This window comes from Naumovozyma dairenensis, chromosome 3 (genome assembly GCF_000227115.2).
Source record: "Naumovozyma dairenensis CBS 421 chromosome 3, complete genome".
Lineage (NCBI taxonomy): Eukaryota > Fungi > Ascomycota > Saccharomycetes > Saccharomycetales > Saccharomycetaceae > Naumovozyma > Naumovozyma dairenensis.
Genome location: NC_016481.1, coordinates 1,484,888 through 1,496,981, shown reverse-complemented (window position 1 = coordinate 1,496,981; position 12,094 = coordinate 1,484,888). Strand labels below are relative to the sequence as shown.

The window sequence follows — 12,094 nt, the reverse complement described above, 5'->3', positions numbered from 1 at the left end:
TAATTTCATTAATTAATTGATTACTCTAAATTATACATATGAAAATTGTTGATAATAATATATTTTAACAAATTAAGAAATTTATTCTTCTTCTTCAGCATCTTCTTCTGGAGTAACTTGGTAGAAGGCCAATCTGTATTGGTTAGTCTTGGTAGAGACGAATCTAATCCAGTCTCTCAATTGGTTCTTCTTCAAGTATTTCTTAGTTAAGTACTTCAAGTACTTACCAGAGAACTTGGCAGTAGCAACGATAGTAACAATGGAACCATCTTCTTCGACAGTAACAGCGTTACCCAAGTTACCAGTAGCATTTTCAACCTTAATATGGTCAATCAAGTACTTGGCGTAAGAAGCTGGGTCAAAGACACCGTTTTCAGTTGGAGAGGAAACATCAACAGTGAAGGTCTTAGCGATCTTTTGCTTTCTAGAAGTCTATGAGAAAGAAAAAATAATAACAATCGTAAAAGATTTTGAAAATCATGTTAGTAACACTATCACTTTCCATGGGGAGACGAAAAAAATTTCCTGCCTACTGCTATTAACAATCACTTCTTAGTTTTAATGAAAAATATCCTACTTATTATTATTATCTTAATTGTGATAAAGAGTGAATTTTTAAAATACAGAATAGCAAAAGAAATTTGTAATCAAACTTCACACATTCTATTCGTCATTTTCCTAGAACTTTGCTTTGCTTGTTAGTTGTCGCCATTAATATAGACGGTAATGATCTATCGAAAAGTGTGTGAATTTCTAGTTAAGTCAAACTGTTAATAGTAATTGGCGTGCATTTTTTTTTCATGTCTTTTCCTTAAGGTTAAATTATTTTTTAACGTAGTGGACATACGTTTGGAGCCATTGTTTCTTATTTTATTGTGCAATTTTTTTTGGAAACTGTGATACAAGAAGTCTTAAAGTTAATTCATGTTTTAACCATCTGAAATATAGTGTTTCACCTTCTTCTTCTTCAACAACAATAGCATATAATTGAGATTTCATTATTATGGAAATGGAATAAGCGCGCGCGTCCCTTTTTGCTGTTATGATCCGTACTAAATTTGGCGGATACTTTAAAAAACAAAATTGACAAAACCTAAAAATGTACGGATGTGCTGGGTGGTGTACTGATGGAAATTGTTTGACGGTCACATATAATTTAGAGGTGCTCATTATATTTAATGAGTTTCGAGATGACACTTACATGGAATATAGAACTATATATAAAAATAAAGTATCTTTTGATCGAGAATGAAATAATAGCATCAGACAGACAAAACCTATTCACAGCAAAAGAAAAAGGTCATATGAACTATCTTTCTAAGATTAGACCATTGACGAAACTAAGAACATCAACTGCATCGTTTTTACGTCTCTTACCAACAAGAAGAGATTTTATTACCAAATATACAAAGAAAAACCATTATTTGAATAATACATACTATAAAATGACCAATGAAATCACTCCAATAGAAGATACCGGAGCTCACTCAAGGTTATTCAAACCAATCGTTTGGATAGATTGTGAAATGACTGGGTTAGATCATACTTCAGATCGTATCATTGAAATTTGTTGCATCATAACAGATGGTAATTTGAAAATAGTAGACAAAGAAGGTGATAACTGTTACGAAAGTGTAATTCATTATGATTCTAAGGTTATGGATAATATGAACGAATGGTGTATTGATCAACATGGGAAAAGTGGGTTAACTGCTAAAGTCTTGGAAAGTACAAAGACAAGAGAACAAGTAGAGGAAGAATTATTGGCATACATTAAAAAATTCATCCCTGACCCTAACGTTGGTATAATGGCGGGAAATTCTATTCATATGGATAGACTTTTCATGTTGAGAGAATTTCCAAAAGTTATCAAGCATTTATTTTATAGACTCATTGACGTCAGTACCATTATGGAAGTCTCTAGAAGACACAATAACGAACTAGCTCAAATAGTACCAAGAAAGGAAACAGCTCATACTGCTAAAAAGGATATATTAGAAAGTATTGCTCAATTACAATGGTATCAGGATCATTATTTGAAAAATCCGAACGAAACTAAAGAGTTTGTAGCAGCATCTATAAAAGAACAAGAAAAGGAAAAATCCAACACTGATTTGGCATCTGTACTTAAAAATGAGTTTAACAAAAGACCGTTAGAGAAAGATATTTCAATAGAAGATGAACAACATAAAAGGACGAAACAAGAATCTCTCCAAAACCTGTAGCATCGTACACACAACCTAATGTATAATAGATAACCATTTGTATGTAAGAATTTGTTTTGGCCCTAGTATTTACTCGAGTAAGATCGTTTCAAGAAGTTATCAATATGCATTGATAAGTTATTATTATATATGTTTATATGTATATTGTTTTTTTACCTCGAATAAAGATGGTTATGAATATATTTATTATTTTGACAATTACTATTTCAAATGAACTATTTATATTAATTAAGCTGTAGATGGTAATTCTCTTTTCAGTAAATGCCCGCTTTCTGAAAACACATAATCATCTAAAGAATATTTGTCAGCACTTCCAAATAGCAAATGAAAATATTTTAATGTTTTCGAAATCCAATGATTGGGTACCGTCGGTTCATCACTATCATCTCCCTTCAATTCACTTATATGCCATAAGCCCTTAGCGCCTACATTAGTTTCTTTCAAGACTTTCAAAACGGTTTCAAATAAGTCATGACCCATTTCTCTCCATTCAGCATCACCTGTAATTCTATACATATAAAATATCGATTCGATTAAATCAGGGTTTAGTACTTGTTTAGGACCCATATCATTAATCCAAAGTGGCCAATCAGGATGGTCAGTCCATTTCTTGGATTCATTATTTATGCTTTCAGGGAGTATCGATGTGACACCTCTATATTTTTCATTAGTACTTAAAATTAAAATATTTTTTGGTTTAGTAAAACTTCCTCCATTCTCATCATCAATATTATTATTGGAATGAACTTTATTATCAGAAATTTTGATAGTTAGATCATTTTGGGAACCACTTTTATGTAGAAATTTCCCATCATCACCTTTATATAGACCATTCATTATATTATTAATTTTATCCTGTTCATTGTATTGACAATATTGTTCTTTACCAAATTTATCTAGACAGGGATCCAAAGATAATGAAATGGGCATTTTACCTTGGAAAAATTTATTTAATTGGAAGCAACTCTTAGTTAAGTTTCTTGCCATATTTAATTGATCATTCATTTCCTTTGGTGAACTTGCAGATATTTTGGAATTTAATGCTAATGTAGACCCTAGTGAACATGATGATATATCTACATTAAATGTTCTTAACAGTTCCACTTCTAATTCATTTGTAGTTGGGACATATTTATCCTTAACAAATACGGATGTAATCAATGAGAGATTTAAATTAGGTATTATTGGATGGAAAATAAAGAATCTAGTTACTGTATTGAAGAATTCTTTTAGTATAGTTTTAGAAGTAGGACCACTTGGTAATGTATCCTCCATTTTGGAATCAGTTGCCGTAATCACAGCGGCGGCTTCTCGTTTGTATACACTTTTCACTTCCTTTTGAGGTGATTCTTCATGGGATTCAACTGAACTAATCCCGATATCTTCTTCGTATAAATTTAAAATATCATGATAGTTTAATTGTTGGTATAGCTTAATTAACGTATCGAAGAGCGATCTATTTATCGTAATTAAATCTGGATGATTACCTTTACCATTATTGTCATTCGAATGAACGGGTAATACTTTTTTCGATTGATAACAATGAACAAACCTCAAATTTTCATCAATACTTCTCATAATTTGAGAATTCTTTTGATGTTTCCCACTGGAAATTTCCTTTGAAGTCAAAATTTGACAACCAGATGCGTCAACAAATTTAGGAAACATATAATCCATTGAAAAATCATTGAATGAATTTGTTAAAATCGTGTAAACTCTATGAACTGCATCGAAGTAGTTATCTTCTGATGTCAATTGAGATAATCGTGTCAATTCCAATGACATTTTAGTAATATCATCCAATGTTGAATTTTTGTATGGGAATCTATTATTAAATGGTGACTTCCAAGAATATTTCAATACAGGTAATCTATTAGGAGTATCAAATGCTCTCAATATGAAATCTGCCATTTGCTTAGCCTTCGCTAATAAGACTTGATTTTGTGATAATTCATATGCAGATAATAATCCACCAACACCTCTCGTCGATAAGTCAGCAATATTTACTATATCAACAGCTTTTGGCGGGATTCTAAAATCAGTTTCAGAAATAATATCGAGAGCTTCTTGGAAAAGGTCTTTTTGGTCCATTATGTATAAAGTATCTAATGAATCAATTAAATCTATGGGCCACCTTTTATTTTTCTCCCTTTTAGCAAGCTTAATTAAATCATTTTGTTTCCATGTCTTGATAAAGACATTTTTCACATCTGATCTGATATTACTTTGTGTAGCTCCACCATCTTCAAATTTTGTCGCCTGGACAATGTTTTTCTTAGTATTGTCATCATTATTTGTATCATCGTCTGGAGCATCTTGTGCTCGTATCTTTGATGATTGTTGGAAATGTAAAGGTAGTGAAATTTCCAATAGTACAGGATATTTTTCTTTGTATGTCAATAATGAAGTCATTAAAGAATCAGGACGATCTTCTTCGGGTACAAACACCAATGATGGATCATGCCTTGGTTCTGATATTAATAATGGGAAGTATTTGTTTTTCTCTTTAAGTATTAATGGATCAGACAAATCTTCATTAAGATGTGAATTCTTTGATTTCTGTCCATTTTTTATTTGATGGTCTAAAGGTTGTGGATCCACATCTTGGAAACCTACTTGATGATGATCAAGGTGTACATCGTCATCAGCTGCTATCAGAGGCTTTCTATTTGGACTTTTGGTAGACTCATCATTTAATGTCATCTGATCATAAATTTCCTTCTTTATCGAAGGTAAATATTCATTTTCTGCATAAGAATTGAGGATATCAATTTCATTTTCAAAAGTATAATAAAATAACAATGAAACAGTGACACATAGAAGAAGTACCGACTGTACTTTTCTAAAAACTGATTGTAGAAGTTTCACGAGTGCCATTGACAAGCTTTAAAACCGAATTAAACGGTAGGACTTTTTTTAGTCTTCTTGAGAGAAATGGTAAATAGATATTAATATTTCGTGTAGTAGATATGTAATTATGTCGAGAGAGCCAAAATCAGTAATTTATTTTGAAGTATAAATTCTGTTTTACTTTGTTGTCCTATTTAACTTTTTTTCCAAAAGCGTATACGCTCGAAGAGCTTATATAATTAATTTCGAAAAGAGAATACGTAAGCGCTTTTGCGTATGTAAATCATCTTTAAAACATGATTCTGAAATTGGTTTTCAACAGCGATGGAAAGTCCTCAAAAGTACGTATCAGTCATTTAATTTACTTCGATTTTACACATTTCAACTTTACTTTACTTTCTTGATGAGGAAATGAATCAATCATTGATTCAAGACAGCAGATCGATATCGGCAACAAATATTGGGAAGGCTACAGCCTCTCATCAGTTGGTAGAAACTGTCTCTGATGGTATAGACTGGAAGAAACAATGCCTATTACAGAAGAAAGAAATAGATACTATCAAGGAATTGAATAAGTTTCTGGAACTGGAGCGTAAAATATATAGTGGGAAGGCTTAATATTACTTGAATTGGGGGGGGGGGTATTAGATAAGCCAAAATGAGATGCATTAGCTTCTAAACCGAGTTACATTTTAAATTGACGTATATGAAATATGTGATACATACAAACGAGGAAAATCGAAAGATAGATTTTGCTATGATGTTTATAAATAAGTTAATTCTATGTATGTAGATATTTTTGAGTTAGAATGGGTAACTAGAAATATGATATAAATAATAATATGAAAAAATGTAACTCTGAAAAGGACTGGAAAACTGTATAAATGCATTTTAATGATATTTTTTTTCCCCTCTTGTAGTAGTGTTATCAATAGTTCGTCCTTCGTTTGTTGATTCGTAATATATTGGTTACAGTTAGTTTACTTAAACTTTTTGTTTTCTTCCTCTTTGTTGTAAACTCTGTCATCATCACCATCTTCCATTAATTCAATGTAAGATTCAATTTCTTCCTCTTGAGCTTCCCAAGTTTTCTTATCTTTATTTTTATCACCGAATAAACTTTCGTCTGGTTTACGATAAGATCCACCTAATCTATCCCATAGAGTAGTGAATTGACCATAGTTATAATTGAAATAAAGATGATGTACAGTATGACAAGCTGTACCATTCACGATAGCATTATTTGACATATGATTTCCGTCGTGAATCATCACAGTCCAGAAATTGACAAAAGTGAAGAGAAGTAAATAAGTTAACTTGTTTAATGGTAATATTATTGGATATAAATGGTATGATAAAGATTGAGCATAACCATCAACAGGGTGAAAAGAATGAGAGGCAAATGGAGTGCAAACTAACCATTTATGATGAGGTTTATGAAGGGCTTTGTAGATACGTGGCCAATGTAACCATCTATGGCATAAATAGATCCCACAATCAGTGAAAAATATAAAAGAAGCCATTTCGATTAAGTTTTTCTTGATTCCCTTTGCTGATGTGAAATCTAATGAGAAATATAATTTGGAATGGCCATTAATTTCCAATAGGAACCATGGGACAGTTAATAGTGACATTACTGGGATAGCAGAAGCAGCTAATTGAATTTCCAAAGCCATTTGATTTTTCAAATATCTTGGATGATTGAAGATTGTCTTATCGAAAACGAAAAGGTAACTCATGGAAGCCATTGAAAAATATAATAATAACCCAAAGATTGTGACGATAACCCATAATGAAAGAAATTCTCGAATCAAATTGTGACGTGGTAGTAATGAATTGAAAGTAGATGTGGTCCATTCGAACAAGTATGGATTCAACCCATAAACATCATTATTAACTTTGACAGAATTTTTCAATCTTAAAGTTTCTTGAAACAGAGTTGAATTTTGTAATATGAAACCGTCATTTAAATCTAATAGATTTTTCAAATTTGGAGATATTTGTGATGACAATGATGCTGGTAGTATTTTAGCATAAAGATCATCGAAGATATAATGATCGAGTACTTCTAAGACAAAATCCATGATGAATTTTCGATGTGTGTAGGTCTTAGGTTAATCACTTGTTGGTTATATGAGGGACGTTTTTTACAAATGCATGCAAGGGACTTATACAAGATGCAAAGGAAACTACAATCGCTATGAATCTTATTTAAATAGTTTTTTGATAAAAGTGAGTGGTACGTTTTGTTTTCACGTATAGTGGGAAGAAATGGCATTATACGAGGCGAATAAACTACTTACGGATGTGACCGGAGTCGTTTGATCTCAGGTATACTTATTCTTTTTCTAATCTGCGTCACAAATTCCCTACTTTCATAAACAAGACATCAATATGTACATGGTGCGATTGAAGAATATCTCTGGGTGCATCGATTGATAGCATAATCTACAAAAAAAAAAATTCAGGATCGATGAATGCGTGCATGCGTATGTCAATGGTCCTAGGACCACAGTGATAATACTAACAACAACAAAAATAATGCTTCACAGTTGATAAATCATAGCATTTCCTTTATTTTTTGACCGATTAACGCGATGATGAAGATCTTCTTGCCCGTGGAATAAAATAATCAGGAACGACGGAGTGGGACATTGAGACAGCTACAGGAAATCACTGGGTGCACTTCCAGTGGTCCTCGTTTAAAATGTACATGGTATGTACGTACAGTATGCGGCTCGTAAGCGCATACGTAACGTATGCATAACGTTGTCGTTGGGGTCAGATAACATCGAAGAGATGTCCCGGAACCGGGTATAATGACCACCACATCCTCTTAAACGACGTTTAGTGTCAGAGAAAGAGCCAGACAAGATAATTTACGGTGCATAAATAACGGAATTTTAAACGTAAACATGATTGTTTTTACTTAGGGTACCATGATAATAAGTTAGGGTTTGTTTAAATATATTTCTTGGACACCCTAATCGATGTAACCCTAGTATATCCGGGTAACCGCCATCTCATCTCGAAATTCCATTTTTCAGTAAAATAGACTATGTAACAATAGTCACTTAGCAGGTTTAAAGCTTATTGAAGATAATAATGGAATTGCAAGTAGGTAATGGATTAAAACTGTAATTAAGACTACCGGTTTTTTTGGGTCTTTCTTTTTTCATACGCTGTTGAAGGGTAATTATATATATTTAAAGGGAATATAATGGATGACGTAGATGATATATTAAACCAAAGTCAGGTGGCCGACGATAATGACGACAATGACGACGAAATTGGATCACAAAATAATGAACAAGATGAGGAGGAGGAAGAAGAAGATGACGTTGATGAAAATGACATGATGGAAGGGGATTTTAACATCAATGTAGAATCTCAACAAGAGGATGAGGATAATGAGGAAGATGAAGACATGGGGATGGATGAAGATATGGATGCTGACGCGAATGATGAAGACGCAGATGAAGATGAAGATGATGAAAATGATGAAGATGACGAAGATGACGAGGAAGAAGGAGATGACAACGAAAGTAACGCCAATGATAGCTCTAGTATAAGTTCAGATGATAATACGGAGAATGATCCCGAAGAAGTCCAAGATCAGCAGGATAAAAACATAAAAAATAATGACGGTGAAAGCAAAGAAGATAAGACGTCTATTGAGATGGATGAACCGTCTGAGACACAATCAAATATAGATACCAGTGCTGAAAATAAAGAAGGTAAGCCCACCGGAAATAAAGAGTCTAGTTCTCGTTCTATTAGTGATGGACTTATTGAAGACAATACAAACTCATCATCAACTTCCATGGAACCTGAGAACAAATTGACATCTCCTAATGATAATATGACCATGAATGATAAAATATATAATTATTATACTCAAATGCGACAATCATCGAAAATTGTAGATTCATATGTCATATATCCCACTGCAGCAACACCCATACAAACGGACGTTAATGCATTAACAGTTTCCAAGGGTTTGAAATATTTATTCTTAGGAGGAAATGATGGTTATATTAGAAAATATGATTTATTGAATACATTAGAGGGGAAATTATCATTAACAATTTTACAAAAGCATGCATTAACGGAATCAATTCAAAATGCTGGTATTTTACAAAATTATTGGGAAAATGAAATACCGCAAAAGAAATCAGAAGTCAAATTGGCAGCAAATAAAAAAGAATATGAAATGAAAGTAAGTCCTGTATACTCATTAGCTGTAGAAAGTGAATGTATGTTCTTACTAAGTGGGCTATCGAATGGTGGGATTACAATGCATGGTGTTAGATACATGGAGGGTTCCATTGGACATTATTTTGCTCCCGGGAAGCAAGGACATTCAAACGTTGTAAATATTTTAAAAATGAATGGTGAAGAAAATAGATTCATCAGTGGGTCTTGGGATAAAAAAATATTAGAATGGGATTTACAAAATGGAAAAATAGTAAATGAATTCAAAGGCACTACCTCAGAATTATCGTCTTTGGAGTTAAGACCGTTATTCTCTACCGTGGATATTAATAATGATATAATATCTGCTGATTCAAATACCAAAATGTCCACAACAAATTCCGAGAATAATGATGATGAAATGGAATCGTTATTTGGTGACGACGAAGAAGACGAAGATGCTGATATAAATATGGATAAAGATGATGATGACGAAAAAAATGCTAACAAGAAAATGGGAAATGATACCAAGATTCCTTCCATAGCAGATGAAATATCGAAAACAAAATTAAACATCGTTTATGATGAATCAGTATTTATGACATCGGGATTGAATGGTTCAATACATATTTGGGATCGACGTAATGGTGAAACTCCCGTATTAAACCTTCAAAGAGGGCCAGATATTCCGCCGTGGTGTCTTTCAGCGTGTTGGAATGTTGATGGTGATCATATCTATGCAGGTAGAAGAAATGCTTGCGTGGAGGAATTTGATATCAAAATGCCATCCAAACCATGTAATGTGTTGAAATTACCGACTATATCGGGTCCAGTTTCCAACGTATATGCAATGCCCAATAATAAACAACTTCTAGTTGCATCGAGAGATAATATTAGACTTTATAATACCAAACCTGAAAATACTTCAAAATCATCAGGTGCCCCATTTCTAATTGTTCCAGGACATCATGGTGGTTCGATTTCCAATTTATATGTTGATCCAACATGTAGATTCCTAATAAGTACTAGCGGAAATCGTGGATGGCAAGGTGTTTCTACAGATCTTACTTTGATTTATGATATAGACTTAGCATAGAATATATATGCTTTAATTAATTATACGCTTGTAATGCAAAACTCTTTGTGTTATTGTTGATATGACAAACTATGAAATATTTAAATGATTTTACCATTTTAAAAGATTCTGAATAAGTTGTTTTATTTACTTTCCACCAACTAATTTGCATTTCATACATTATGTCAGTTTCTTTTTTGGATACTTTGCGTAATGTAAAATAAACAGAAAAAATAAAGCTTTTATAAAATATAAAAATTAACCATCTCTCTTTCCAGGGTAACACTAGGTGATTTTTCTTTATAACTTAATATTTTGACGATCCCTTATTTTTCACTTTTTCTGTCGTCAAAAATGGGAAAATGACAGAGAACGGAGAGACCAAAACTGTCAGAAAAAAACTACTGATTTTTTAAGGGAAGCGTCGTAATTTGAGTGTCGAGAAATAAGTAACCATCATAAGGTAATGTAACCTCAAATTATTGTGTCGAAAAATGACAACGCAAGTGAGCTTATAATACGTACATGTATAATTTACCATAAGAACATGAAAATATTTTTTTTGGTGATATAAATAGCTTCATAAGGCGACCATCCAACATTATATTCTATATAAGAAACGAAACCAGTCTTTAAAGCGACATGACTAATAGCTCTGCTTCATCATCCACTCTCTCAAAACCACCTAGAACGGAATCATTAGTCAGTTTAGAAAGGCAGCTGTATACTGGTAAATTTTGGAAAGATACGCCTTACGATAACCCATTCAATCCAGCACTTTCCAAAAAGACGGAGGAACTTCCAACAATGAAAGAATATCAGGAGAAGAGACGTAAATATGCAGAATTACAACTTAAAGCTTGGAAATTACGTCAACAACAAAAGAAACGTATAATTCCTTCCAAGAATACACAAGTGGGTTCCATTGATGATCTTCGTAACCATACAGAAATATTAAACAGCGGTAACATAGGTGATGTTTTACGTTATTCAACTAATAAGTCTGAAAAAAATGAAAATTTGGCGGCAAACTTAGCTTCTAAAAGGTTTGGAGGCTTTGATTTCTTTTCTGAACGATGATGTAGATCATCGCCGACAGTTGATAGGTAAACAATACATTCAAGAAAACGCACCAAGACGGGAACTTTAGAGAAGGCTGGAAAGATAATAAATCAGATATAACCAAATAACATGTAATATTAGTATATAAATAAATTTCAAGACATGTGCAATCGCGTCATAATTAATCTCTCTCTTTATATAATTGGACCGACCCCCTGTTTCTCCAGTAAGGGTGTCGTAATACACAATACAATTCATTGCAACGTTGCATGAAGTCAAGCAACCGATCAGAGTACGCAGATACAAAAAACAGTGTCAAAAATAAAGTGCCTTAATATAAACTATTAGACTGGGCTAAGTTATCATAACCGCGACAGATTGACGGTTTGTATTTTTGATTCATTCTAATGCAATGTGATTCGCGAAGAAACGTACTAATCTTTTTAATGACATCCTTAAATCTTTTAATGCTTAATTGTTGTGGTCGGCTTGAATGGAGTCAAACATCTCTACCGTTGCCTCTTATAAATTTCAGCTTCGCCTGCGCAGAAGTAATTATTGAACAACTCATAGTTGTTGAACTTTGCTCAGAGTTTACGCATTTATATGATGAGGGTGTTCGAACACATCTTCATATCAGATGAAAAAGGGGCAGCAAGTGAAACAGAATTGTTTGTTTCCTTTCTTA

General features: G+C 32.8%; 6 protein-coding genes across 6 annotated transcripts; 3 read left to right on the top strand and 3 right to left on the bottom strand.

Annotated features, from left to right (window-relative positions):
* Positions 1 to 81: 81 nt before the first annotated feature.
* On the bottom strand, positions 82 to 859 carry RPL22A (60S ribosomal protein eL22; the record flags this gene model as incomplete). Its single annotated transcript, XM_003669501.1, has 2 exons — positions 82 to 432; positions 848 to 859. The coding sequence occupies 2 exons, from the start codon at positions 857 to 859 to the stop codon at positions 82 to 84; spliced, it is 363 nt and encodes a 120-aa protein (XP_003669549.1).
* A 319-nt stretch (positions 860 to 1,178) lies between these two features.
* Positions 1,179 to 2,225, top strand: REX2 (Rex2p; the record flags this gene model as incomplete). Its single annotated transcript, XM_003669500.1, has 1 exon — positions 1,179 to 2,225. One exon carries the CDS (start codon positions 1,179 to 1,181, stop codon positions 2,223 to 2,225), a length of 1,047 nt encoding a protein of 348 aa, XP_003669548.1.
* Positions 2,226 to 2,453: 228 nt separating this feature from the next.
* MNL2 (putative mannosidase MNL2) lies at positions 2,454 to 5,102 on the bottom strand (the record flags this gene model as incomplete). The annotated part of the gene is made up of 1 exon (XM_003669499.1): positions 2,454 to 5,102. One exon carries the CDS (start codon positions 5,100 to 5,102, stop codon positions 2,454 to 2,456), a length of 2,649 nt encoding a protein of 882 aa, XP_003669547.1.
* Positions 5,103 to 5,486: 384 nt separating this feature from the next.
* Positions 5,487 to 5,693, top strand: NDAI0C06440 (uncharacterized protein; the record flags this gene model as incomplete). Its single annotated transcript, XM_003669498.1, has 1 exon — positions 5,487 to 5,693. One exon carries the CDS (start codon positions 5,487 to 5,489, stop codon positions 5,691 to 5,693), a length of 207 nt encoding a protein of 68 aa, XP_003669546.1.
* Positions 5,694 to 6,055: 362 nt separating this feature from the next.
* Positions 6,056 to 7,159, bottom strand: ERG3 (C-5 sterol desaturase; the record flags this gene model as incomplete). The annotated part of the gene is made up of 1 exon (XM_003669497.1): positions 6,056 to 7,159. One exon carries the CDS (start codon positions 7,157 to 7,159, stop codon positions 6,056 to 6,058), a length of 1,104 nt encoding a protein of 367 aa, XP_003669545.1.
* A 1,136-nt stretch (positions 7,160 to 8,295) lies between these two features.
* On the top strand, positions 8,296 to 10,365 carry SPT8 (SAGA complex subunit SPT8; the record flags this gene model as incomplete). Its single annotated transcript, XM_003669496.1, has 1 exon — positions 8,296 to 10,365. The coding sequence occupies one exon, from the start codon at positions 8,296 to 8,298 to the stop codon at positions 10,363 to 10,365; it is 2,070 nt and encodes a 689-aa protein (XP_003669544.1).
* Positions 10,366 to 12,094: the final 1,729 nt, after the last annotated feature.